The following is a 23621-nucleotide window of genomic DNA, read 5'->3' as shown; positions in this document are numbered from 1 at the left end:
TTCACTACGAAGGGAAATATAATTTAATATCAAAACTCCAAATCGGAGTGAATGGGGATTTAAATAAAATCCGAATTCACTCCCAATTTTTTACTGTATATCCGGAAAAAAACTGTCGCTGCAACAGGAAAGTCCCGGAATATTCACAAGATCAGTCCTGTTGCAGCATCGGGTCTATTCCTGAGGCTGCAACAGGACTGACCTTGTAAATATTCAAGGCCATATCCTGTTGCAGTGACAGTTCTTTTTTGCTAAATAATTTCTACGTCTCAGAAATAATGAAATTTTTACATTTTTGAAGTAGAGGGCCTTTGCTAATATTTGAAACTATAATTGTTTACTATTCTTTTTTCCGTACACATACACAATATTGAATAAAGAAAATAAATAAAAGGTATGTTTTAGATAATTTTATTTGTGTCACGCAGGATAAAGAGTAACAGTCAGTACCGCTTGCAATACAAGAGTTAATAGGAAACCAATCTCCCGAGTTGTAAGATCTGCAGCAGTTCCTTTGCCAGTGTTGCAAAAAGACTTTTCGCAGCAGGATGTGCATGCATAGAGCTTTGTACGTTCCCCGATTACAATGCACCCAGGCTCACATTTATTTGTACAATTTCGTTCCAACGCCCACATCATCGGCTCCGATGTCGAGTTCTCGGTACTTGTTGTAAAAGAATATCTCTTTACCTACAAAAGACGTCCATCAATGAAAAAAATATCCATTTTACTCGATACCCGATTTATCAGAGTATAAATAAATTTCTATATAAATACTATATTTTATATAAAAATATTCTCAATTGCTCTCCCGGGAAAAAGTTATTTGATCAGCGGCAGGTTTTTTTTTTATTTTAGTTCTACATTGATCTTTATAGATCTATTAAGATCTACTCAGATGTAGATCTTTGATTTTTTTCAATTGATTATTTTTAGAAAAAAAAATTTAGATCTAATGAGATCTTATTTTTTCAAATTTTAGATCCATAGATCGATATCAATAGATCTGTTCATATTACGTAGATCTTTTTACATCTAAAAATTTTTGAAAATCATTTTTCTGTATAAAACTGAAATAAAAATTTTGAATTTTCACAGCAATAATTTTCTATATTTAAATTCTAGCTCGCCTAGATCTATATAGATCTAAACAATGACAAAAATAGATCTAGGCAGCTCTAAATAAAATACATAATTTAGTTCTCCGTAATTTAAAATATTTTTTTTCCGGGTTTTTAGTTTGTATTTTAATTGTAACGTCAATTAGGAAGACTTCGAGAACTTGTTAAATTTAACTATCAATTAAAATAGTAATTAACAAATAATTGTCAATATTTACCATACACTGACGACGATCATCTTTACATTTTTTCATCATCCAGGTGTAGTTTTGACTTGGATTGACGCAATTTTCTCCATGTTCAATAGTATCACATTCAAAACATCTCAAATCATTGGCGCGTTCTGTTGCCGCGTGTGTGCGATGTTCAGTAGACAACAATTGTACTGCATCAACTGTCAAACATAAAAGCACATGCATTAAAAAAAGCTCAACACACGTTGCATTACAACATATATATATATATATGTATGCACGGAAAAAAATTAATCGTGAATGCAACATGATGCAGTCATGTTGCATTCACATGATGAAATCATGTTGCATTCACATGATTTGTCATGTTGCATTCACATGATAGTCATGTTGCGGTAACATGAGAAAATCATGTGGCATTCACATGATTTGTCATGTTGCATTCACATGATAATCATGTTGCGGTAACATGAGAAAATCATGTGGCATTCACATGATTTGTCATGTTGCATTCACATGATAATCATGTTGCGGTAACATGAGAAAAATCATGTTGCATTCACATGATTTGTCATGTTGCATTCACATGATAATCATGTTGCGGTAACATGATTTGTCATGTTGCATTCACATGATTATCTCATGTTACCGCAACATGATTATCATGTGAATGCAACATGACAAATCATGTGAATGCAACATGATTTTTCTCATGTTACCGCAACATGATTATCATGTGAATGCAACATGACAAATCATGTGAATGCCACATGATTTTCTCATGTTACCGCAACATGATTATCATGTAGCCGAAACATGACAAATCATGTGAATTCAACATGATTTTCTCATGTTACCGCAACATGACTATCATGTGAATGCAACATGACAAATCATGTGAATGCAACATGATTTCATCATGTGAATGCAACATGACTGCATCATGTTGCATTCACGATTAATTTTTTTCCGTGTGTATACATATTTAAAAGATTACCTCTTGATAACTGAATGAGAGTAAGCAGTAGTGCAATGCAGATAAAAAAATTTCTCCGCGGCATAATTACTCTCTCCGTAAATCACTGAAGACTTCATAAAGGTATTTTGTACATCTCTGGTTTCGTTCACTTGATCACTAACTCTATAAAAGTTAAATCCCAGAATTGTGCCAGAATAGCTGAGCTTAGCGCCGCCATGATGGCGCATGGGCAGAGGAAGTAAGCTTGGCCTCCAGAGAACCAAAAAATCGATATCACATGGAATTTTAGGGCACAATCCATCCCTTGGCTACCCTCCCTTCTGTAACCCCGTTGTAACGAGCTTCTACAGCTGGGTTGCGTCTATATATTGCAAGGATATTCCGGGTTTTCCATTAATTTTCCCTGATTCAATGACATGCGTAACTTGATCGATCCGCTTTACGACACCATAATAACTTTAACGAGGTATTAGATCACGGAAAATTGCCTTATTAGTTAAACAACCTTAAAAAATATTTACCATAAATGATTGCTAATTACCATTGATAATTTGATATAAATATTTTTCATCAAAAACTTGGTAATATAATCTAGGGCGAAAATTATTTTGTAAGTTTCAAAGTCCGATAATTAATATCAGACGCTGGCAGGTATAAAATCTGTCAAAGTACCATGACCTGTCGCACACGAAACTTTGCCAAGACAAAATTTTATCTCTGAGGAGTTTGATTGGCGAAACTTTGGTATTATACCTTCGAGTTTCCTTTTCCCTCTGACGTCATGTCCGATGTGTATTTTCTCAACCCAACTGTCGGCTATTTTTTACGCGCGATTATTTTAAAGAAAGTAACAGACTTTTTTTCTCGGGTTAACAAACTTCGGACAGAAACGAGAATAGAATACAGTAAGTAAATTAATGGTTTTATAATTTAGTCGGGGATATTTATCGTAATTTAAACAGGATAGTAAACGTCATCCCGGATGAGAAATTATTAAATTGCTCGTATGAGTACTAGACGGTTACGGTGGGTGTAGTGGACTGCGAATGGAGCGCGGTCCCAGGTGGATCAGAGATCTAAGTGGCGAGTAAACTTTTAATTTGAACATATTGTCCGGTGGGAAAATGTAATAGCGCGATGTTTGGGCGATATTGCCATTGCCAAATAGCAGCCCCGTTAAATGGACGAGATAATTTTATTAGAATTTTTTTTTCTTTACACTTTTTTTTTTTCTTTTCTTTTCATTGTAAAATTTTTAAACAAGGCCTGGGCATTGTACGCGTGTACTTGTTTTTCGAGAACAATGCTTGAACTTTATAAAGATAGTAACCATTGTAAAATCGATGCCGAGTCATCCGTGTTAGCTCGACTACATTTCCTAGCTTCGCAAACTCACTAAGTCTATCCACATAAATTCTAGAGCTTGTAAAGCCAGAGCGTAACTAGATCACCGATAAAACGCTGGTTTTTTTTTTTTTTTTGCGGTAATTTATTTTCAATCATAAATCCAAACTTTTCGAATATTTTAATCAACACTTTTTAAAATTTAATAACCAGAAAACTGCAATTTATTGGCAAGTTTATAAATAAGTTTAGCAAATTTAAATTTATAAATTTACGAGTTTTCCCGAGGATTTATTACCGCTTTCAAAAAAAATTCTCGCTGCCGAAATGGCACTTTGATCTTCGATAACCAGTAACGTTGATCCCGGTGGTATCAGATGATGGCTCTATTTGTATTATGTTATGTTATATTGACATATAGACATATGGTGGTTTCGCTCATGATATATATTATATCGCGAGACATCCTTTTGGTAGCGTGCACTAGATATCGATCTTACAAAAAGCTCAAACTATAGAAAAGCACGTTGACCTGGCCAGACTAACGTGAACTCAATTGATTATCCTACAGTCCATTCGCATGCACAAAAAAAAATAATAACTATTTCTCTGTGTAAACAAATTTTAGTCCATTGTGTCTAGTCATTTAATATTTGACTCAAATATCGAATCAATCAAATGTAATTATCATAATCGTGATTAATTATTCATAATTATTACTTACAATCATTTAGCAGAGGAGCATAATTTATTTGTGCAGGAATCCCGAATAAACCTCAGCGAGAATTGCCGATAGACCGATTGGTCGCGATGAATATTTAACAAATGGTTTTATAAACATGTAGTGAATAATTGAATCGCATTGGAGCATCATAATGTGAACCCTCGGACCTGAAACTCGCGGACCACAGAAGCAACACGTGAGCGTTTAAATGTACACAGTGCAATTTCTCTCTCTCTCTCCCTTTTACTTGATCAGTGGATTAGTGATATATATATGTATGTATTTATCTATCCGCGAATTCGATACTCTGTTCGTATTTTCCCGGACGATCTAACGGAAAATAATGACAGAAATAAGAGGAAATAGCGCGGGCGTATTGGCCAACAGGATTCGGTGATGGCGTCGAGCGGACGCCGGGACGAGCGCCTGCCTCGCAGTGTTGAGCCGACAACCGACCTCGTTAGAGCGTCGCGACGTCTTCGCGGGCTGTTGATACGTCAAGAGGTACTAACAAAGTTTATAAATTGTGCGCATTGTTATTCATTACTCCCTCAAATATTTTTTTATCTTCAACTTTCACTTCCGACTTTCGTCATTTTTTAAATTTTTTCGGTACGCAAAAATTTAATTCTCATTAACGATCAATTAGCAGCGGCAATAGCGAGTTTTGGTTCATAACAAAAAAAAGGTGCTCGTAAAAGTAAAAATAAAAATAAAAATAAAAATTCAGTCGGAGCGATGCCAGAACTTTAAAATCTTTTTTTTTCTATGTGCAACAGATATTGAAAGACTTGAGTTTCAATTACACCAGCATTCAAAGCTTCCATATGAATCGACTTACGTTTGAAAAAAATAAAAAAATAAAATAATCGAAAAATCAACAGGTGGCGTATATCCGTTTTTTTTTTTTAGTTTTTTATGAATCTTAAGATAATCCGGGATAAGTTAATTTTAGTAATTAGTAAATTTATTAAGATCTGAAATTTTGAATTTTCAAATATTGGAGTTAATAATTTAAAAAAAAAATCCGAGTTTATTATTTTATTAAAAATAGTAAAAGCACTGTCGATAGAAAAGTAGAATGAGATGATTGCATTAACCGTAGGACAATTGAGAGACAGTTGAACCGAAAACAGATGCTATTTAATTAAGTCGCAGAGCTGAGTAATTTGATTGAACAATTGGACACACGTGAAAACTAATCTATAGATATGGGCATAGACATTTATGTGAACGTATGTGTAACCATTATAGGTAGAGCAAATCTAGAAGCACTAGTCAGTCGACATATGTATATATATATAAAATACTAGGACATGAACAATGTAATTGAGCACGTTTCAATTTGAATTACGACACGGCTCACTGGATACGTCGGCTCTACATTGAAACTCAAACCTTTTATACTACTCAGTAAAACAAACACTCGGTTGTACATACATTTATACATGACTAGAGTAAAAAACCGAGTTAATTTTAACATACTATTAAAAGCTTAGAAAAAAAAATGATTAAGAACTTGATTTTATTAATTTTCTTAAAGGTCAGAGGTACTTGCGGATTCAATTGCCTGCTAATTGAACAGATTACTCAAGATCTCTTTTCATTCTTTTAAAATTATCATTATTATTATTATTATTATTATTATTATGCATATTAATTCCATTTAATTTTTAATTATAGTTTATTAAAATAAATATTTTCTATTAAATAGAATTTTAAATGAACCAGCCAGCGAACGGTGTGATGTGAAAGAAACGTAGCGAGTCCATTTGAAAATAATAATAAAGTTGAATATAAAACCGAGCGAGTATTTATCAGAGGTAAGTACCCAGGATTTATTTGAATTTAAATAAAAACGCATGAGTTGCGTTGAATTGCTGATTTTAAATGGGCGTGTGATAATGACGAGGAAAATGTATCAAAGTGACGAAGAAGTTATTTGACGAATAGGATGCCCGTGTTTGTTGATTGCTTTTGAATCTCGGTATCAAAAGTGCAGCAAGCAAATGCTATTTGAAATGAGTAGAGCACAAGTGCAATCGAACGAACAAATCCAACTTGAATTTGCTTCTTCCGGCCTTGACCTCCTCTCTCTCTATCTCTCTCTCTCTTTCTAGCTCATCAGAATCTCTTTGACATTCTCGTCTCACTTTATTTTATTAGCACTCTCCTGGCAATTTCAATCCCCTCAAAACCGTTTATTGAACAATCATAGAGAGGAGATGACATTTTGTCTCTCAATCCTCAGTTGTCATTCTTAAAGCACCAGATTGCTCACTTACACTCTTTAATTCACATTTAAAACAACTTCAATAGATTTTCTCTCGTTTGCTACCGTAATCCGTTAACTAAATACACCGCGGACTTCAATCTAGTCCAGCTGCTTCAGCTCCATCTCCAGCTCCAACCAACAGAATTAGATTTAAATGACTATTTCACTTCCAGCAAAAAAAATATTTAAATATTAATATATACTCGAAATTAAAAACGAGTTAATTATAAATATTTTTTTTTAATTTCCAGGTCATAAAATATCTATGACATTTAATTTCCTTTATACAATTTCACGTATCATTTGTCATTTTTTTTTTTTTTAAATTACTTTGAAAACTCGATTCATCTAAAAGTTCACAGCCTACATAATAATAATGATTGTGTAAGAAAAAGAAGCGCAAAAAATTTAAAGTAAACTTTTATTTTCGACCCTACCCTCACTTTATTTCTTTAACTACAAAACTGCGTTTGGTAACGATCTCGTGTGAATTTTAACGAGGGTTGAAAAAATCTCCGAGGATATAAAATCTACTCAATTATGAAATCTATGAGATGACAATATTTTTTTTCCATCTGAATGTTAAATTATTGACGGCGGTACATAATCGGTGTCATAAATAAAAATGAAATTATTGGATGATAATAAAATAAATAAATATATTTAAATAAACAAGTTTGAACAATAAAAATGTAAATTAACTATTATAATATTGTTATGTCGTATTTCTCTTGAGGTACAAAGACTGTCGGAGTCAGAACTAATGGAATTTCAGTGTTATGCTGAATTTCTTTATTCAGTGAATAAGAGACTGCAATAATATCACGATACCCGGATACTTTTAGTCGAATCAACGGAATAAAACAAAGGGAAGAAAATATAGTGAAGTAATAAAGGAAAATAGTGAGGGAAAAAAAGGACACGTAATACTAGCAGATTTATAAATGCTCACGTAACATATGTACGGTCGAAATAAAATAGGCACGTGTGTTTTATATAAAAAAAAAAAAAGGGAAAATGATACTGAGGGCAGAAAGCGAAGAAAATATCGACCGGCATAATGCAAAAGGTCTCAACTACACCGTTGCTAATTTCAGAAAACGTTTCAGGCTCAAGGTAATTTTATTTTATACAACTTAAATATTTTTCACGAGAGATTTTAAACATTGGGCTGTTTTCACTCTGCCGGATTAATTACATCCCGAAATGCCTAAGGTGCATTTTGATTTTATTACATGTAATTTGTTATTATGATTGCTATATATATATGTATATATGTATGAGACAAATTACATGACACATTAAAACAAGTTAACTGTCGTCGTCAACATCGTCGTAAACTTTAGCTTGACGTTAAAAACGTTGCTATTAAATTTTTATTTCAAGTTGCGTTAAAACTCGTGCACTTTTACGAATTATTTTTTAACATTTTAATAATTCAAATGTTATATAAAAATATTCTACTGACATTACCGTATACGGTAATTTTTGATAAAAAATAATAATTCATTGTTATATAAATATATATATTTATGCCGATATTAATTAGTTAATTTTATTTTTCAAGAGAAAAAATTTAATTAAATAAAATGGAGTAAAAAATATGGGAATTTCAATATTTTTGTAATAAATTTAGTGTTGGTGAACTACAATAATTTTATAAACGTAAACGAGTGTGTATACGAGCTTATTAGATTCCAATGTGAGAGACGAACGCGACGTAATGTACGAGAATCTAATTTTCGTAAATTCCGTAAATAACTTTTACCACTATAACATCAAATAGATGATAAAATTTGTATATTAAAAATTATTATTATTATTAGTGTTTCGATCCACCGTACAAATATTATTTATTATGAAAATTACTTTTTAAACTTTTAAAATTATTTATAATACTGAAGTTAGTCAACGTTTAATAATTTTTGGATTTTGTTTTCAAAAATTAAATCTGTGGCCCTTTTAATTTTCTACATGTGCATATTTGTGCTTTGCTTTTTTTTGTAATTCATTTATTGAAAAAAAATTCAAAAAATTGTTACTTGTCTGCTAATCTCAGGATCACAATTTTTTTTTATTTTCCCTCTCCAGTCAGTCAGCTCGAATATTTAAGACAATTTAATAATTTTTTTATAGAATTTCTAAGATTTTCCAGACAGCTTTAGATTTTTCGATAAAGGGGAGAGGGGGGCAGAGTAGGTTTCTTAAGGAAAATAATTATTTATTTATTTATTTAAAGTAAAAACGCTAATCAGCACACAGAAAAAAATAAACTTTAAAAATTACTATTTGAAATTATAACCCGGAACCCGGTTGTCAAAATGGAGAATTTTAACATTCAAATAGTAAATTTTATAACACGTGTCGTCTGATTTCTAAGTATCAGTTACGATTTTTAAAGTTCAAATAGTAATTTTTCTTAAGTAGACAATAAATTTTCATACTTATCCTGTAATTACTCACGTTTTAATCATAAATGACAAAATTACTATTTAGAATGATGGTATTTACTGATCACTTCGTCATTATATTACTTGTCATTCTCAATTTATATAGTTCATTTTTTTCCGTGCAATATACAACAAAATTTACAATAGTAGAATTAGTGAATTTTAATGTATGTATAAGAAAGAAAAGAAAAGAGGGTACAAAAATCGACGTATGCGGTTTAAGATGCGTTAATGGAATTATAATATCATTAATTTTTTTTACGCGTTTACTTCTTTTTAGACCCTTGATATTTATTTTCACTTCATTATGCGGCGTCCATTAGAATTGAAAAATCGAAAATTAAGGGCGAAGTGGGCCCTCCAAAAAATTTCGGATTTGATATTTTTTATTCTTTACACATGTGATATTTGCAAATAACTATAAAACAATTGTATATTAATAATATAAAAGTCGTTTTGATAGTCTGCTGCGATATGACTTTAAAACTTAATTTTATTATCTTTAACTTTCTTAATAAATTATATTTAATGAACAGTTTTGCTGGTCTATTTTAGTCCTCATTACATAAGAAATCTCGATAAACTTATTATCCATCGGAATTCATTGGCGTATAGAAAATTTTGAGGGGCCCACTTTGCCCTCATATTTTTTGAAAGTTTGGAAAATTTTAAGGGGCCTACTTTGCCCCCAGGGGCCCACTTTGCCCCCTCCTCCCCTATTCCAGAAAATTAGAAAAAAATTTTTTACACTACAAGCGTTTATAATTTTTTAAAAATAATATAAAATTTTTTAAAATATTTTCGATCGTTTTAAATAATTTTATAATATTGTAGTAAATATAATTTCCGGAAATACGGTTCAAATTATTATTATTTTTATTAAATTTCCTGGTGGTCATTTAAATTTTTAATGCAAAACGTCACTCAGAAAACCACAACAACGAGGTACGCTCGTTTTAAATATATTTTATACAAACAACCATCGTAATAATATACTTTGAATATTATTATGTACCATGCAGTTCTTAAGATCTTCAGAGATGATTATAATATTCAAGAAAAGAGAATATTCCCAACTTGACAGAAGCTCGAGTAGAATAAACATGTTTTGACAGTAGCAATTGTTAACATCAACAAACCGCAACATCTTTAAAATTTAAATAATGTCTGTGTTTATATCCGCTCGCCAAATAATTGTATATTACTTTTGTCAGCTTATTAACTTGCTCATAAAAATAAGTAACTGTCACGTCCATGTGCGCGAGATCGAGCCAATGAATAAAAAATACTCAATCCCCACAAGGTTTTAAAATTCAATATCTTTTTTTTTTGGTCAAGAAATTTATGTCAGAGTTACAAAATCAGATCAGTGAGACGTGATCTTTTTAACTTAAATCCAGTTTTTAAACTAAGTCCTATCTCCGGGCTTCGAAACTTTTGTAAAGTCTTTTTTACATCTCGTTGAAAATCATATTGATTATATGCGGGGACAAATATATTTGTTAAGATACGGACTATCTGATACAAACTGACGTTTCATCTTTACAGCTGTCACATTTAAGTTAAAAAATTCTTTTTCGACCCCTTAAGCAACCAGACCAGACCCGAATAATAATAAAACCCGTCGTATAAATTTGTATAATACGCGATAGAAAAAAAACCATTGGATATTCTTCACTCAATCAGTTCAAGAAAGCTCGATTTAAACTTTATTTTAAATTACTTTACTTTAAACAAAATACATTTTTACTCGCAATTTATTTTGCAAGTACACGTAAAAAGAATAATGTAACTGTCGATTTAATTATTTTAATTCATTTTTTCTTTGTTCAAATAGACTTTAGAGTTAAAAAAAAATATTTTCAAATCTCAAGGTACTTTCAAACTGTTTCCTTTATAAATGATGATTACAATCTCGTTAATTACTTGAACTGTTCCTGGAAAATTTCTAGATGTTATCCAGAGCCATCTTCTTACGATCAATACCATCGTATTTTATTTTTATCAAAAAAAGTAATTAATTATTTAAATTATATCACTAATTATTATAATTATCACGCTCCCAATTATTAAGCGGATTAATTAAAATAATAAAAATGCTTCTTATTACTCACGTGTTAAATAGATTCATTGGATAACACCTGGATTATTGTTATCTAATGATCCGAAAATTTTAACGAAACCGTTTACGTGACGAGTTATGTAATCTTCCATAAATAAAATAGACTTGTAAATAATATGATTGAATAACTTGCATAGAAAATAGATATTTATTATCTGCACAATGTTGTTTAATTTAGATTTAAATTGAAATTCATTTCACTGTGACCGGCGCTGAAAATAAATCCAATAATACTTTTTTTTTTTACAGCAGATTGATTAAAAATTGTAGCCTATAAATCTATATGATTTTTTATTTTATATTTCAAGAGCATCAGAGACTGCAAAGGAGACAAACTCGAACAGAGTAACGTCAAATCAATTTTTGCGCCGTAAAAAAAATATAAAAGTCCCTTAATATTCTTCATTGAATCATAAGCCGCGGGACACAAAATTCAATTTGAATGGCGGCTGTATAAAGAAACTGTTTTTTTTATTTTTTATAAAACTCGCGGCGAATTTTAGATCTCGGGAAAAAATAAAACGAGTATTTTTTGAATTTAAGTCAAAGGCAAATTAATTTATCGACAAAGATAAAAGGAATGGAGAAAATACAAATTGGTGGTCGTAAAAACTCAGTGTTTTCCGGGGTTAAGTGGATTTTTTTATGTCTTTTTCTTTTGGTAGTTATATACTTTAGCATCGATCAAAAATTATTTATTTCTGCCTCGAGGCTCTCAGCTCTTCTCATTAAAGAGTTTCTCTATTAACGGTCTTCTTATACAGTAGTATAACTCAGAACGCTTGAAAAAGTTTCCAATCATCCCTGTATTCTGCTGGAAGCTTTTGTAGTTATAAGGATTCCGACCAATCGTACTAATGATCATACCTTTTTAAATAGAGATAAAAATAATGATAACAATAATGAAAATAAATAATAACAATGCAAGAGATAAAACAATTCCGTTGAAAATTCAATACATTTTTTTTTCAATTCCAACATTTCTTACACCGAAAGACTAAAAAAAAAAAAAAAGCGAACAGCTTCAATCCCCAGTCTTTTATTGTTGTGTTGACAAAGGAAATTCCATAGACTTTAGTCGGAAATTAATTATTTTCAATCGACTTGCGTCACAATAATTTACCGAATTAATAGTAATAAATAAAAATGGCCTTGATTACTACCCCAGAAAAAAATTAAAAAAATAATCTAAGAGAGAATAATTGTGAATTCCAGACGATAAAGTAATTCCGGAAATAAATGAGGGTGGAGACGACACTCCTCACACATATTTTAACCATTTTCCGGTGACACCGGTTGCTGAACTGATGACTCGGACTAAAATAACTTTACACGGTATGAAGTTAAGGTGCAGTTTTACCCTTAACTCGTTTACTATCCACTTGCTGCATGTACCTGACATATTTATATATAAAGCTCAAGACCTCGTTAGATCGGATGCTGATCGTCATTCAGTTCTCTTTAAACCCAGTCCATAAACCAGCCTCAGATGCGGATGACGACAGTAGGCGCCGACGGTTACTCTCTCTATCGATCGGCGTTATTTCATTGGACGCACTGGGACTGGATACTTCAAGGGACAGATAGAGAAAGACTTTTCCTCAACCCCTGAACCAACTTTATATTTAGACAATGTTGTAAATATCTATATGTTGTATATTTAATGCTCGATGCCCACGGTACGGACAATCGATCAAATTGATTGCTCGGCAATTGGAAAAAACAAGTGCTCACTGGACAGCAATTTCAATGACCGGTGTATTTGTAATTTCATTACCTGTTACACATCCTCCGATGTACTGCATAAAGTTGCTGGCCGTTATTGATTATCATACTTTATATATGTAATAATAATAATAATAAAGTCATACGTAAGCTCGGAAGATCCCGGTGTGATGTCATACTTCGCTGGATGTAACTGCTTTCACATATTTATTCAAAGGCGAATTCATTTTTTAAAACTAAAGAGATAGTACTCGACGTTTTTCCGTTCTCTACATACTTCATATTTTAAATATTTTATGTCCAACTAAATAATTAACATTTTTTATGAAAAAAGAAAAAAATATATCAAACATACTGAAGCGGAACTCTACTCAAACAAGTGGATGTAAAAATTTTTGTAGCGTCAGCGGCTTATTTTTTTTTTTTTCAACATTTGACAGCGGATTGGAAAATAAAAAAATATATATCACGGACTCTGAATAGGTTAGTGAGTAATGCGAGTTTTGAAACTAAAAAACGTTCAGGAATTCAGGACGAGGTTGCGGCTCTTTTTCATTTTTCCAAACCCTCGTAAAATATAAAAAAAAAGTATTATTTTTATTTTATTTCTTACCGTGAATCATACAAAGCATTTAAAAATAATTTATTTTTATAGCTCCTCTAGAAAGACTTGACATTTACCAAAAAAAATTTATATGTATGTTTGTTTTATTTTTTTGGCGAAACCTTTTAGCCGCACCCGCGCTAATAACTTACAATTATAAACAAACTTTAAGCTTAATTGCTCACCACTTAAGACTTATAGGAATCGATTGTGGAAAAATATCGCATATTGGAAACTAAAAAAATTAATTGCTAGAACTTTAATCCTCTATAAAAGTTTATCCGTCCGGTATAACACAAATACAGTTCGTATTTAATTTAAAAAAATTATGTTTTTAATATCGTATATTAAAAATACTTTTATAAATTTAAAACGTAATATATTAAAAATAATATTGCTCATATCCCGGTGGTAAATTTTAAACAGTTAATAAAAATTGTCAATCCGTTTCATCCTCATATTAATATTCTGCTAAAGTTTCCCAAATTAATATTTTATAAAATTATTATACGCCGAATTATCGATTATATATATAATATATATAGCTCTTACTCTGCAAATACGTTTTCTGTCGAAATGGCTTAAAGCTTCACGCATACAGCGAATGTTTGTTACCTCGAAATTCGTAATACCAAATGCGATAACCGAGTAATGCGATTATATACCTAAATATCTACAAAGATAATCCGGTTTATTTGAATAAATTCAGAGATATTTAATGTTAAATGCAGCACTTTATTCAATAGTCAAAAATATCAAAATTTATATGGCACAGATTTTTTTTTTGCTTACAAAAGATATAATAATTGATAAATACTTTGAATAATGAATAGCAGTTAGGAATCATAACGAACATCGAGTAGAAAGGAGTGTCTGTCACCTCATGAAAATTATTTGCCGAACCATTTTCCCCGACAATGGCACTTTCCATTTTCACACGTACCCCCGCGTTTTCCGGTGGCGATGCATCTCGCGGCACAGACACTGTGATTCGGAGTAGCCCATTGTGATGAGAAGGAAAATAAGTCACAGGAAAAACGACGCTCTCTCACAAGTTCCGGAGCTTCATAATCGACCTCACTGCCAGATGGCTCTGGGAAAATTGATATGCAAAGATAAATAGAGTATGTTTAGTATGCATATAATGCTTTGAATATTCATTCAATTAAAATAAACTTACGGCTGTCGTCAATGAGCTCGTCTTGGTAAAGTCCATCGGGTACCGCGGCTGCATAAATCCCGGCGACGAGACACGAAATTAAAATCAATTCCATCAACAACTTCATGTTTATAATATACGACTATGCAGCAGAGTTTGTAAAAACTTTCGTCCAACTGATCAGCATGCGATGCGAGTCAGCGAAACCCCGGCTTTTATACTCCAGAAATGAGGGAAAAAGTCAGCGAAATAATTTAAAAATACACTTTTTATATCAACATTATGTGTGGAAGGGTTTCCGGTATTAAAGGATTTAGTTGCGGGAAAACAGAGTAGAGGAGAGTAGAGAAAAAAAAAAAAAATATAGAAGTATAATATTGTAGAGAGGTTCAATGAGGAAGGAAATGTAAACCGCGTGTCCTGATGCGGTTCAGTTTGTGTCCGCTGAATCTACAATCACACCCGGAGATTGAAGATCCGTTGCATCGAGTGCATTCCAAGGACACAGGATAGTTCGACGAGGAAATCGTTGCTTGAGTGTGGACACACTCGACGTACTGTCACATTATTCAAGTAATAATTTAATTAAACTCCGTATTAATTATATTAAACCTTCATTTCACGATTCACTTGAACTATAATTAATTTAATTGTATTAATTTCAAACCATAATAATAATAATAATAATAATTGATTATTGATTATTATTATTAGTGTTTTTCACCATCAATAAAATAATACAAGGCCATATAAATTTAATGTAGTTCTTCAAAAATATGATAGCAAGCTTGAAATATTTTCTTTAAATCATCATAAGAAGTATTCGCCATCATTGGAACGGTCTAAAGTAGAATATATTTGTATCAACTCACGGAAAAAAGAGCAGTGGAAAAATTACAGTTTCTACAGTAAAAAAGGCTTTCGGGGCAAAAATCTTTAAACATTAAAGCTTAAACAGTAATTTTAGAAATTTGTTATAGTAATAAAATTAATACAATTTTAAGCAGCAAATTTTACAGTTTAAATCGACAATATCGAGTTTGAAACTGTAATATTTGTTATTTCTATAAAATTTACTGATAAAAAATGTAATTTTTACAGTTTCAGACTCGGAGCGCTTTACTACTATACGAAACTGTAATTTTTCAACTGCTCTTTTTTCCGTGCTTTATTAATGAACACAACAAGGATATATTTGGGGCAAAACCGTTTTTATTAAAGTAACATCCTTAACGGAAAAAACGAATTTCGTCCTGATAACAAAAAACAGAACAATGAAAGATTTTGTTATAATGATAAACAGGATTGGCTTACGGTAACAAATTAATTAGTGTCGTAATTCAAAAGTCGATTTGTTATGAGAACACATGATGTTTATTATAATAATATCGTCGTATTTTAAAGCCGGCATTTTCTACCGTAAGTAATCTTAGTTTATGATTACAAAAATTTTTGTTAATACTACAAATTCATTCTGTTACTTTAACAAATCAGTTTTTTTATTGGAACACAACAGTTTTGTTACAGTTACAAACCATTGCTTGGCCCAACGAATGCTTCGTTATCCGTATATTAAGGCAGAATTTTGTTACCGTAAGTTCTCATCTTGTGGTCACAAAAAATTTTTTTCCGTGTTAAGGGGTAACGGTCACCGATTTTCAATTCAATTTAATTTACGGAAAAACATTCGAAACCTAAAATAGAGTCATTAGCGTTTTTTAAAGCCTTAACAAAGAGCTAGAAATTTCGTATTTTCAAAAATTCTAATTCGTCTCCGAGAAAAATTGTTTTAAAATTCTCATTTACTCTACGAGTGCAACAAAGACAGTCCCGTTTATTTTTCTGAGTGTGAGAAAGAGGTCCGGTACCGTATCCCCTTAAGAATTAGATTCTATTATAAAAATGTATGGTATTGCAGTGCGGATATCGAATTGACATCCACATGTAATCACTCATGCGAAGTGTAGAATCTAAAAAATATTCTGTCAATTAAGGAGATCAGGAAAGTCGTAATTCCATCAATAACAAATATAACAATAATTATAATAATAATAATAATAATAATAATAATAATAATAATAATAATAATAATAATAATAATAATAATAATAATAATAATAATAATAATAATAATAATAATAATAATAATAATATTTTTCATTTCATCTCGTACCTTGTACACGCATTATATTGTCACGGATACAAGAGAAACATGTTCAGCATAAATTTATCTTTGTCTCTCGTTAGCACGTACTGTCCTATCCTATAGAGTTACCTATTCTTGGACGTGCTGATAAAAAATAAATATCACACAAACAACTGAGTGGCTTAGAGAAAGCTCGTACAGGATGGTCAGCTTTAATAAAACACTAAAGATACTTTCCTCTTGTTTTCTCACTCACCTATTTTAAGACTTTAAAATAATCACTTAAGGGTGATTTTTTTATTTTAAATCGAGTACCGGCATTATATAAATAATGAAAGCGACAGAAATATCAACAATAAACAAACACGTATTAAGTTCTATATAAACTATTGGATCAACCGGTAATCCAAAACCCCGTCCCCAAGTCTTAGCAGAACATTAATTTTATCTTGGGCTTTGAAACAAAAGACCTTCGGAAGGAACAATCCATTCTGCCTTAGTCGTTGACTTGATGATCTCGTTGTGTCATCTGATATCTTGGCTGAATATAAGAGTAGTGAAGAGTAATATTTCTGGAGGTAGAAAATTTCTTAACATTTTTATTTATTGTGTTTTGTGTGCGGATATGTTGCAGGAGCATAATAATGATGAGAAAGCAGCTCTACTCCCAGAGCAGCGGAGCTGAGCCGCAAATAATAGTTGAAGAGAGTACTCTAGGTGAAGAGGAAGCCGAGCGACGTAGAAATGAATCTCCTCCACGTTGCTTAGACCCAGACTCACCTTCACTCAACCCATATTTACTTTCTCCATGGCGAGAAACCCGCAAGCACTCTCTCCCCACCCCACAATGCACTACAGGGATCACTGCTTCTCAGGTAACTTAAGCTCCATTTAATAAAGCTCTCGTGTTATACGAGACCCACTTATACTGAAATTAATGCCGCATTTTTACGCAAATCACTCCGTTCATTATCCTTTTCAACTCAGGTAAGACGTCTGAGTGAACGAGGAGGTGAAGGCAGCGGTCCATCACCAAGAGAAGCTGCTTTTCTGGCGACGTTGTCACAAGCCCCAGCACCGCAACCTGGTGGACGGAGACACTCCGTCGTCACTATCTCCAAAGTACCTCCCACACTGTTTGGTCGCAATCGTCGTGAGTCCATCGCAGCACTTCCGGGAGCGACACGGATACTACCGATCAGACGCGACTCCGCTTCCTCGGGAGTCACCGGACCCCCGAGCAATTCTGGAAGTACTCATAATTTACAGTTGGATATTATGGACGATATCGCGGAGATCAAGGCGCGAAAGGTAAAGTATCGGTAAGACAATTAAATTATTTAGATAATTTTTTTTTTTGATGATACTGATGATAATTAGAATGATGGTGATGGTAATGATAATGGTGATTATTGATACAGGTACGCTTGAAGATGTGGAAAACCCCATCAAGAGAACGAGTGTGTGAAGTCCAGCCCCTTGAAGGTAATTCCTTATCACAGAGATACACTCAGCAACAGCAAAGACGTTACTCAGATTTCGCCGCCATTCCCTCATCGTCGTCATCATGTTCATTGTCGGGTACGAATCAGGCCTCGACGTCACGTAGACGCGCTTCTGAATTTCCTCGGACACTGATGAATGCATCATCACCGGGTATTGTTTGTTCCAATACTGACTTGATATCTATTCTCAGCTCATTGACTTCCTCGGCCACGGAAATAAACCGCTGCGGCGAAGAGCCCTCGCGCGATGAAAAAACAACGAGAAATCTCGAGCAAAAGAGACGTCGGTTGAAGGACCACCGATCAAACAGTTTCGACATATCGATACTTCACGGCACGGGAAATAGACGAACCAGCATTGAAAAGAACTCGACAGACAGCCCGGCGCCTTCGAGCTGGTTCGCGAACCGGCACCAGCCCATGTGGAAGAAACAGAAAAGTACAGATCTTCCTTCGTCCTCGATAAAGCTCGAAAAATTTAAAGTTATGAAAGTCGTAAAAGAATCACTCGCCAAGTCCTCTTCGCCGCCAAAAGAGTCCAGGCACAAGGTAGTTTGGGACGACGACAGCGGCACCAGAGTTGACGCCCAAGTCCTCGGGTCCGCCATCGAAGAATTTCTGACATCCCAGCGCACCGCCGAGCTCGACTCTCCGTTGACCTCTTCAGCAAAACCCGTAGCTTCCCCGGGAAAACCGAAAACCGGTAAAGTTACCAGTTGGTTCGCCGGTAACAAGGAACCGGAAACAGAAGCCTGCGACTCGTCTATATGTTCATCCTTAAAAGATCTCTTTGTCAAATAAATCCGTGGAGTATTTTTTTAAAATTAATTTTATTGTAATGATATTTTATGTCTTTGCTGGTCAAAGGCCTGGAGAATTTCAAATATTCATACGTGTATTTATTAAATTCATTAAAAGTCTATTGAAACCATTGAAATAAAATTAGTAACCATCAAAACACACACACACACAAATAAATATATATATTAAAGTGCTTTGTCTCAAACTTATGTTTATTTTTTTTTTCACTGACTAAAATTTCAAAAAAATTTCTGAAAATTTCGGCTTTTAATTTAATTATAAATATTCCCATTCGAATATCAGTTTTTCCATTCAAAAATTACGACTTATCATGAAAATATTCTTCAAACGGGCAGTAATTGCGGTAACGCGAACTGTTTACTTGAGAACCGCCAAAAATTTTTTTCAAAATCGTCCTTGTTTTGCTATTTGAGTGTAAACTACTGAAGATACAGCAAAAGTCTTCGAGACAATTTTGTAAAAACTTTAATTCTCTTCAAAAAAAGTCTGTAGGTCGTCGCTAAACTCCATAGTTTACGAGCTACCGAAATTCAAATGATTTAAAAAAATAAAATATCAAATTTATTTTTTCCCGCAAAATTTATTTTCAAAATCACTAGAATCATTACAAAAAAAAAACTTCAATCGATCAAAAGTACTCGAAACTACACAGTTGAAAATTTTATGTTCTTGTGTATAAAAATTCAATGGTTAAATATTTAGTGTCAATTATTTGACACCATCAAGTGTAAATTTAACTAAAGTTGAATATGTTATCTGATCTCAACAAGTTTTAAACCTGTTTTATTGTTTGACACAAGTATAATGTGTTAAATTAACACAAAAAATTGCGTGGACCGTTTGGGACATATGATTTGTGTTAAATTTAACACAAATTTTTCAACTGTGTAAGCCCAACATCTGAAATTTTTAAATAATTTTTTCCCCAAATAATTTCATTGCGTCAGCGAAAAAAAAAATGTCCATTTGAAACCAAGCACCCTAATGTATATTCATATATATGTACATACAATGAAAGTTAATGACCCGATTACATAATCAGCGGGTAATTGTATAATCAGTAGAGTCAGTGATAAATAAAGATTACGACAAATTCAAGGACCATATTATTTAATTGTATAGACAATCGATAACAAGATACCGGATATCTTAACAACAAAATCATCACACCGTGATCACTACTGAAACTGTAAACACTCTTATTGTTTGAATTATGTTATTGCGTTACATAATAATTATAAATTACACATTATAACAAAAAAACAAACAAAGTCTTAGTGTCATGATTGATAATAAAGATAAAAATAAATGAAATAAAAATAATACTCGTAATTGTGCATGACGAACCCCAGCCATTGGTGATGTATATTAATCTGTCAATGTTATTCTTATGTAAATAGATTTGACACTATGTAACAGTTGATAATATATGTCCTACAACGTTAAGTTAAGTACGAATAGTATAATAATAATGATAATAATTTAAAAAAGGCCATTACCTAATAATAATAATATACCTTTTTATGTCACGTGCAATCGCAGTCTGGCAAATAACGGACCTGGTTGCACTGACTTAATACTTTGATGGGATAACGAGTAATGGAAATTCAGTGGTTTAATAAAACCAACTCGACTAATGACAATGATGACAAGACAAATGATGAATTACCATCATACCATCACAGTCCCACCTTGATCGCTAATTTAAATGCCGGATTTATTTAATACTTTTAAATTATATGTATCTGTAATTGTTGTACGTTATGTAAAATAAATATTTAATGTTACATTACATGTTTTTATTTCATTTTATAATAATTAATGACCCCCTTTACATGTCAAAATATATATGGTCAAATATTTCAGTCATTACCTCAATCTAAAAATATAACATTTTAGTCAGAGACGTAATTTTTTAGATAAAATATGACACTGACATTAGCCGAGGTCTAATAATTTTATTTTAAAAAATTGCACTTGTAGTTTTTTTAATTTTCTACGTGTGGATTTTTTATTTTTCTAAATTTAATTGCTGATAAAAATATAAGGAGCCAATCAAATTAAAAGGAACTAATGGTAAAATTATAAGACGGATTTATTTTACTGAAAACAATTTTTATTAAGTAGAAATAGGACGTCGATTGAAAGTACACTCTTCGATCAATAAAACGGAATGATTTAACACTTTTATAATACATAATTAATAATAATAACAATGATTATTATTATTTTTAATTGAATTGTTTATTGTTTTTAGTAACTGATTATGCAAGAGTACAAAGGAAGAATAATAAATGCGTACTGATAATAGATAAATACAATAATAAAATGTATAAATATAATAAAGTTAGGAGAGAAGAGCGACGTCTGGTTATCAACCGACCGTTCACAAAAGGTACCAATTGATAAGTAATTATTAGTGTGATTTGTTTGTTGTTTTAAATGTATAGATTAATTGAAGATAAATGGAAACCGAGTATAACTGTATAACTGCATTGTGGACAGAGAATCTAACACAAATGAGACCATAATTAACTGTGAAAGCCAGATTATTGTTTACGTGGTTTGTTTTTAATATTTTCCGACGAGATCTTCGAGTTGAAGCTCCATCAGCATTTTATTTAATATATAATAAACTCGTTACTTAATTTATTAACTTAAATAAGGCGCGAATATAGTTGCCTTGAACCAATTGGAAGCTATGTTCGTATTTGTTATTTCAGTTTTACGTATGACAGGAAGTTTAAGAAAAAAAGGTACTCAAAGTCTACATAATAGTGCAGTCATTACTGTATCTCGTCGTATTGCATACGATTTACAGATCTACAATTGTCCACAATCAGCGATAGTTATTTTTTTAGATGTTTTCCCGCTCTGTGATCCCAAAGCTTCCAACTGCAACACAATAATCGTGTGATTAGTTTCAATTTACAGACTAAAATCCTATCAGCTAATGATGAGAACTAATTAATTTAGTGGAGACTCACCCTCTTGACGACGTCCATTCCTTCGATGACTTTACCAAAGACCACATGCTTGCCATCAAGCCAGCTGGTCTTGACGCAGGTGACGAAGAACTGGCTGCCGTTGGTTCCGGGACCAGCGTTGGCCATGGAGAGGACACCGGGCTCGGTGTGCTTCAGATCGAAGTTCTCGTCCTCGAATTTGTTGCCGTAGATTGATTTTCCTCCGGTTCCATTGTGGTTTGTGAAGTCGCCTCCTTGGCACATGAAGTTCGGGATCACTCTGTGGAAGCTGCTGCCTTTGTAGCCGAATCCCTTCTCTCCTGTGCAGAGAGCACGGAAGTTTTCGGCGGTCTTGGGGACGACATCGCTTCTCAACTACAGGATAAAAAATTCATCATATTAAATAATTTATTTTATTTGATTTGATTTGATGACTAAAAATAACCAGATATTTAACTGTGCCCGATCATTTGATATGCAATCACGCCACCACGTTTTTTTTTTCATGACGAATGGAAAATTTTCCACGCGCGCATCACTTCCTCATAGTTATTTATAGTTTACTTTTTTACAATTTCAATTTTTAAACTAAAAAAAATATTTGAATATTTATTTTAGTGATAATTAATTATGCGCAGTAGTAATTAAATAATAAAGGAAATAAAAGTGACAAGATGATATTTAATATGAACCATAAATGATTTTATATCAAAATGGCTAATGGCGCCGGTGACTCAAGCCGGTTGCGCGTCGGTTATTACTTGGTAATAATTATAAATAAATGGTTTATTAAATAATTAGTAACTTACCTCCATGACAATTCGGCCGACTTGCTGGTTATCAACAGCCATGTCGAAGAAAACACGCGGTAAACCCATTTTTTCAGCAAGTTTTGCAAAGTTTCTAGCAAAGAATAAGTAAGACGGGTTACTCCGGCGGGCGGTGGCTCCCAAATGGCTGAAACTGCTGAAGGTCGAATCAATTGACAACCGGTAGATCGATGCCAACGCCATTTTACACTTGCTCAGTGGAATTCAACGGAAATAAATTTTGTATCTTGTAAATTAACTATTTATTTATAACAACAATAATTATTATTATTTATTATAACAATTATTATTATTATTAATTATTAGCCAGTAGAAAAAAAAACCCGAGCCACGTGGTAATTTAAAATTTAATAGTTGCGTAATATTTACAACGCTGTTCAAAAAATAATTATTTTCGGAGTTCAATGTACGAATTTACTTTATATTTCCACCAATCCCCGTCGAGAACGATGTTACTGATCACTTCCGGTCTGTAGAGGAAGTGATATAACATTAATAGACCCCGAGGATTGGCCGCGCGCTCAGCCTGACCTTTTTAAATTCTCCCGCGCATTCGCGGGAAATTCAAATTTTTATTTTGCGCCCGCGGTTAAAATTTATTTTTTAAATAACCCGCGGATAATTTTTTTGATTTATAGAGATTTTGATTGTGCAA

At 32.5% G+C, this 23621-nt stretch overlaps 4 protein-coding genes across 7 annotated transcripts; 1 reads left to right on the top strand and 3 right to left on the bottom strand.

Annotated features, from left to right (window-relative positions):
* Positions 1–396: 396 nt before the first annotated feature.
* On the bottom strand, positions 397–2601 carry LOC130676457 (uncharacterized). The gene is made up of 3 exons (XM_057482673.1): positions 2313–2601; positions 1340–1515; positions 397–690 (listed from the first exon to the last, which is right to left on the bottom strand). The coding sequence occupies exons 1-3, from the start codon at positions 2374–2376 to the stop codon at positions 421–423; spliced, it is 510 nt and encodes a 169-aa protein (XP_057338656.1). The 5' UTR covers positions 2377–2601; the 3' UTR covers positions 397–420.
* Positions 2602–4722: 2121 nt separating this feature from the next.
* LOC130676455 (uncharacterized) lies at positions 4723–20952 on the top strand. Of its 4 annotated transcripts, XM_057482668.1 has the most exons (5): positions 4723–4866; positions 6077–6185; positions 17478–17718; positions 17831–18154; positions 18265–20952. In XM_057482668.1, exons 3-5 carry the CDS (start codon positions 17488–17490, stop codon positions 19147–19149), a joined length of 1440 nt encoding a protein of 479 aa, XP_057338651.1. In that variant the 5' UTR covers positions 4723–4866; positions 6077–6185; positions 17478–17487; the 3' UTR covers positions 19150–20952. The 4 variants fall into 4 exon arrangements, with proteins under 4 accessions (XP_057338651.1, XP_057338650.1, XP_057338652.1 ...); XM_057482667.1 differs by lacking the exons at positions 4723–4866; positions 6077–6185 and adding an exon at positions 7342–7753; XM_057482669.1 differs by lacking the exons at positions 4723–4866; positions 6077–6185 and adding an exon at positions 15103–15270.
* On the bottom strand, positions 14253–14904 carry LOC130676458 (defensin coprisin-like). Its single transcript, XM_057482674.1, has 2 exons — positions 14719–14904; positions 14253–14631 (listed from the first exon to the last, which is right to left on the bottom strand). Exons 1-2 carry the CDS (start codon positions 14822–14824, stop codon positions 14429–14431), a joined length of 309 nt encoding a protein of 102 aa, XP_057338657.1. The 5' UTR covers positions 14825–14904; the 3' UTR covers positions 14253–14428.
* A 312-nt stretch (positions 20953–21264) lies between the features above and the next one.
* On the bottom strand, positions 21265–23234 carry LOC130676456 (peptidyl-prolyl cis-trans isomerase-like). The gene is made up of 3 exons (XM_057482672.1): positions 22946–23234; positions 22158–22511; positions 21265–22065 (listed from the first exon to the last, which is right to left on the bottom strand). Exons 1-3 carry the CDS (start codon positions 23147–23149, stop codon positions 21994–21996), a joined length of 630 nt encoding a protein of 209 aa, XP_057338655.1. The 5' UTR covers positions 23150–23234; the 3' UTR covers positions 21265–21993.
* Between the last annotated feature and the right edge of the window lie 387 nt (positions 23235–23621).

Source organism: Microplitis mediator, chromosome 10 (assembly GCF_029852145.1).
Source record: "Microplitis mediator isolate UGA2020A chromosome 10, iyMicMedi2.1, whole genome shotgun sequence".
NCBI lineage: Eukaryota > Metazoa > Arthropoda > Insecta > Hymenoptera > Braconidae > Microplitis > Microplitis mediator.
This window is presented reverse-complemented; position numbering and strand designations above follow the sequence as displayed.